Raw genomic sequence first — 4,031 nt, 5'->3', positions numbered from 1 at the left:
TACGTAATCCTCCTTACGTTGCACAATGTTATAAAGGGTGGGGTATTGTACGGCCAAGGGCGTCTCTCCTAACCACGTATCCTTCCAAAATCTTGTTAACATCCCATTGCCAATCAATAATTTAACTGTATGAAAGAACAATCTTTCGTTCTCATAAGCCTTTCCAGAACAGCGAGTCAGTTGGCCTCATAGTAACCTGGGCAAGCGTTTTCGTCTGTAAATAAATATCAAAAAAGTTTACCAAAAAATAGGATTTTTTATGTTTTTACTATTTGTCTTGATTTTTACTGTTAATCAAACATCATTTAAACTCGGGAGCAGATACTTCAGTCCGTGAAAAGGGGCTCTTCATTGTACGTTCCCACAGACCCCCAGGGTTATATTATACGGGCAACACCCCTCTCATAATCCAAAAAAAAAAAGGACGTGCAACATCGTTGCAGTGGACGCCGAGCGTGAGCCTACCGGAACGAAGCGACCGAGGAGGACTAGCCGGCTTGGCTCATCCGTGTCACGAATGAGGCGAAGCGGCGCCAGTTGTCGGGCTGGAACAGGTCGAGGCCCATGCGGAGGTACGTGAACGCCACCATCCGCTCCTCCCGAGCAGTGGCCACCACCTGGTCGTGCGCCGCATCGTCGTACCGGGGCAGCGCGTTCTCACCGGCCAGGCCGACGCCGGCCTCGCGGGCGGCCGCGGCCACACGCCACACCAGGCCCTCGGGACGGCACCGCGCGTCCCGTGGCTGCTCCTGGTCGCGCATCTCCACGCAGGTGAAGTTGAGCACGGCGCCGTAACGGCCCAGCATGCGCGCGATCGGGAGGTACCCGTCGCGGCGCCGCGTGTTGTAGTACCCAGCCGTGAGCTCCGGCGCGTGCGACTCTGTGTCGTAGTGCCAGTGGATGCCGGCGACCTTGACCGATAGATGGACGCCGGGCTCGTGGCCGAACACGGACGCCGCGCCGGACAGAACGCGGTCACCGTGCTCCAGGAGCATCCGCGAGTACCAGGACATGAAGAACTGGCCGTACTCCGAGTCCCAGCCACCGCCGTCCTGGCGGAAGAAGTCCGTGTCGTCCGGCCGGCTGTTGTAGCCGCCGGCGTCCGTCGGCCCGCCCAAGCCCCAGTCCGGATTGCCCGCCGCCTCCGCTGCCATATTCAGGCTGTTGAGCAAATACTGCACGAGGAAAAACAGAGCTAAAATGTCAAGAAACTTTCGAGATACAGGCAGGCTCACTCACCATTTGAATTCAACCGGAGCTGAAATACCTTATCGTAGCATTGGAAGGCGCCGATGCCGGGGAATGCCCAGGTTCCTTCGCTCTCCGGGTACGACGGGTACCGTAGCTCGCCCGCCGGCCCCATGCCGACTTGTACTTCCTGCACGCCGGAACAAGGCAAATCGGCGCCGGTACAACGGCAACTACGAAAACAGAGAAACCTAATCAACTGCGTGGGACTTACGACGACGGTGTCCCCGAGGAAGGCGGCGAAGTGGTCGCGAAAGGCGCGCATGAAGTCGGTGTAGCACCGGATGGGCGTGCGTCCGTCGAGGATGGGCATGTCGTCGCAGCCGAGCGAGACGTACTCGTAGCTGCGGCGTCCGCATTGGTCAGTGTAGGCGAGGTCCTGGTCTTTGTCCATCTCCTCCACCACCCACCGCGGCAGCGGGATGCTGCCATCACCCACGAAGACGAGCAAACAAATGTCACAAACGCCGCAAAAAAAGAAGGGATCGGACGAAATGGCCTCACTTGACGGTGTCGCCGACGTTGCCGCCGCACTGGTGGAAGGACATGACGGCCTGGACCTTGAGCCTGGCATCGCGCGCCATCTCGACGAGCTTCATGTACCCTTCGAAGTTGTACAGCCCCGGCTCCTCGGCCTCCACGACGCCCCACCACACGTCCACCATGATTCCCTCCACGCCCGAGCTCTTGAGAGCCGCCAGATCCCGCGCCATGGTCTTCCGGTGGTTCAGACCGCTCCCGCAGCACGTCTTGACCGTGTCCAGCGGCATCATCACGAACACCGGCACCCCAGACTTCCTCGCCGAGGATGATTGCCCGGCAGCGGCGGCGCTCTCGGCCATCGCCTGGCACGCAAGCAAGGCACAAAGTGTTGATTTGGTGATCTGGTTTCCAAATCTCAAAGTGCTTCTTTGCGTGCGGTCATTGACTTTTTTCCTTTATGCTCCAGTTTTTTCTCGAAAACATTATTTGACGCCCATCAGTTTTTTAACAACTCCCAACCAACGCCCTCCTCACCGTTGCGCGGATCTCAGAGCAGGGCTGATGCCACGTCATATTTTGAACTGGTTCGTGCAAGGATTCAGATGCATTCGCCTGGCCTTGCGCTGCGTCAGGAACGTGCATGGCCCGATCGGTGTATCAGAGGCTATGCCTCGGGCTCACGAGATCTCCAATGTACGAATGCATATGGAGAAGTGGAGCTATACTCAAATGCAAAATCTTTACTTGGCTGGCGGCCAAATATAGATTGTGGACATCGGATAGATGTACGGCGCATGGACTGCAGGACGATACGACTGTTTGCTATCTCCGCCTCCAAGAGGAAGACACCGTGAATCACATATTGATGCACTATGGTATGCTAAAGAAGTGTGGCACTTATACTTCACCAGAGTTGAAGTCGCAACACCCCATTCGGTTCAAAGTGCCACCTTTGCCGCATGGTGATTGGAGGCTAGGAAGGCAATCCCAACAAAACCAAAGGAGAGGCTTCGACACATTGCTCATAGTCATAGCTTGTCTATATCGAAACAACGGAATGCACGAGTTTTTTGACGCATGGAGCAGCAGAGTACATCACATCTCTTGGTTGGCCAGATTATGGATGGGCTAAAAGATTGGCATATGACGGGAGTTGGGATCTAGAACCTTTGGTGAGAGAGTAGGCTAGAACTTGTATGTGTGGTGTGGCTGTTGCTAGCCGGATGACCACATCCGCGTCTAGCTTCTTATAAATTTTTTGCTTCCTTCTATAAAAATATGGCACGCCTTTGGCGTATTCTCAAAAAAAAAAAACTTAGTTCGTGTACGATAAAATCCGTAGACCTGGGTTTAAATCCTATGCCCTCCTTCTTTTTGCTACATGGCACTTTTCTAGAAAATTTGCCAGGACAGTTTTAATAATTTTGTAAAATATGTTACATGGCACCCAGGCCCTTTTTCTGCTACATGACATTTTTATAAAAAAATTGTCATGGTAGTTTTAATAATTTTGTGAAATATGTTACATGGCAATTTAAATACATTTTCTCACAAGTCAATTGTTTTTGTAGATGAAATGTTTATTATTGTGACATGGAATTTTTATTATTATTAAGAGATGGCTTTTTTATTATTAGAGATGACATTTTTTATTATAAAGAGATGACCTTTTTTTTATCCTAAATAGACGGCATTTTTGTTTATTAAGAGATGATGTTTTTTTGTTTATTAGAATTGATGGCATTTTATTATTAAGACATGCCATTTTTTTTGTTTATTAGAAGATATGCCATTTTTTGTTTATTAAGAGATGGCATTTTATTCAGTTTTTGTATTTGGTCCATGGAAAAAAAATGAAAAAATTGAAAAAAATATATTTTTTCCATACATCTATGGCAGTTCTATAAAGTAGAATGACTTTTTTCATATCATGGCACTCACGGATTTATGTTTTTGTCCGTGCTTGATCCTATGTTGCTCCAAAACACATGTAGACACAAGAAAACAAAGAATACTTGTGAAAACTAAATAAAAACACAAATGGGCAATAAAAAGTGCAAACCCGATAATAGTGCATAATGGACAATTATTTGGTTCAATGGAACATAATATATGAAGAGAACATGCAACAAATAAGCTCTAAAAATGCTTAAAATATAGAGCCATCGAGATAGTACCTGCCTTTTCCCCAGAAGACCATGGGTATCGAACCTACGTGAGGGATGACTAATTGAGAGATGATTCTCGCAAGCTTCTGTCGTCGTAAATAGTTCCCAGACCGAAATAGCATAGTTTGGCGA

General features: G+C 49.4%; 1 protein-coding gene across 1 annotated transcript; it reads right to left on the bottom strand.

The window, feature by feature from the left end:
- Positions 1–339: 339 nt before the first annotated feature.
- LOC119320490 (beta-amylase 1, chloroplastic-like) lies at positions 340–2,127 on the bottom strand. Its single transcript, XM_037594564.1, has 4 exons — positions 1,753–2,127; positions 1,463–1,673; positions 1,268–1,378; positions 340–1,175 (listed from the first exon to the last, which is right to left on the bottom strand). Exons 1-4 carry the CDS (start codon positions 2,088–2,090, stop codon positions 489–491), a joined length of 1,347 nt encoding a protein of 448 aa, XP_037450461.1. The 5' UTR covers positions 2,091–2,127; the 3' UTR covers positions 340–488.
- Between the last annotated feature and the right edge of the window lie 1,904 nt (positions 2,128–4,031).

The sequence above is a fragment of the Triticum dicoccoides genome, chromosome 1B (genome assembly GCF_002162155.2).
Source record: "Triticum dicoccoides isolate Atlit2015 ecotype Zavitan chromosome 1B, WEW_v2.0, whole genome shotgun sequence".
Lineage (NCBI taxonomy): Eukaryota > Viridiplantae > Streptophyta > Magnoliopsida > Poales > Poaceae > Triticum > Triticum dicoccoides.
This window is presented reverse-complemented; position numbering and strand designations above follow the sequence as displayed.

What these genes read in the sequence shown, in the direction of transcription:
- LOC119320490 (XM_037594564.1), bottom strand. Translation starts at nt 2,090, where the DNA reads ATGGCCGAGAGCGCCGCCGCTGCCGGGCAATCATCCTCGGCGAGGAAG. An exon ending in TCCTCGGGGACACCGTCGTC is followed by an intron (nt 1,379 to 1,462) that starts GTAAGTCCCACG and finishes TCCGGCGTGCAG; the next exon opens with GAAGTACAAGTCGGCATGGG. An exon ending in CCTTCCAATGCTACGATAAG is followed by an intron (nt 1,176 to 1,267) that starts GTATTTCAGCTC and finishes TTCCTCGTGCAG; the next exon opens with TATTTGCTCAACAGCCTGAA.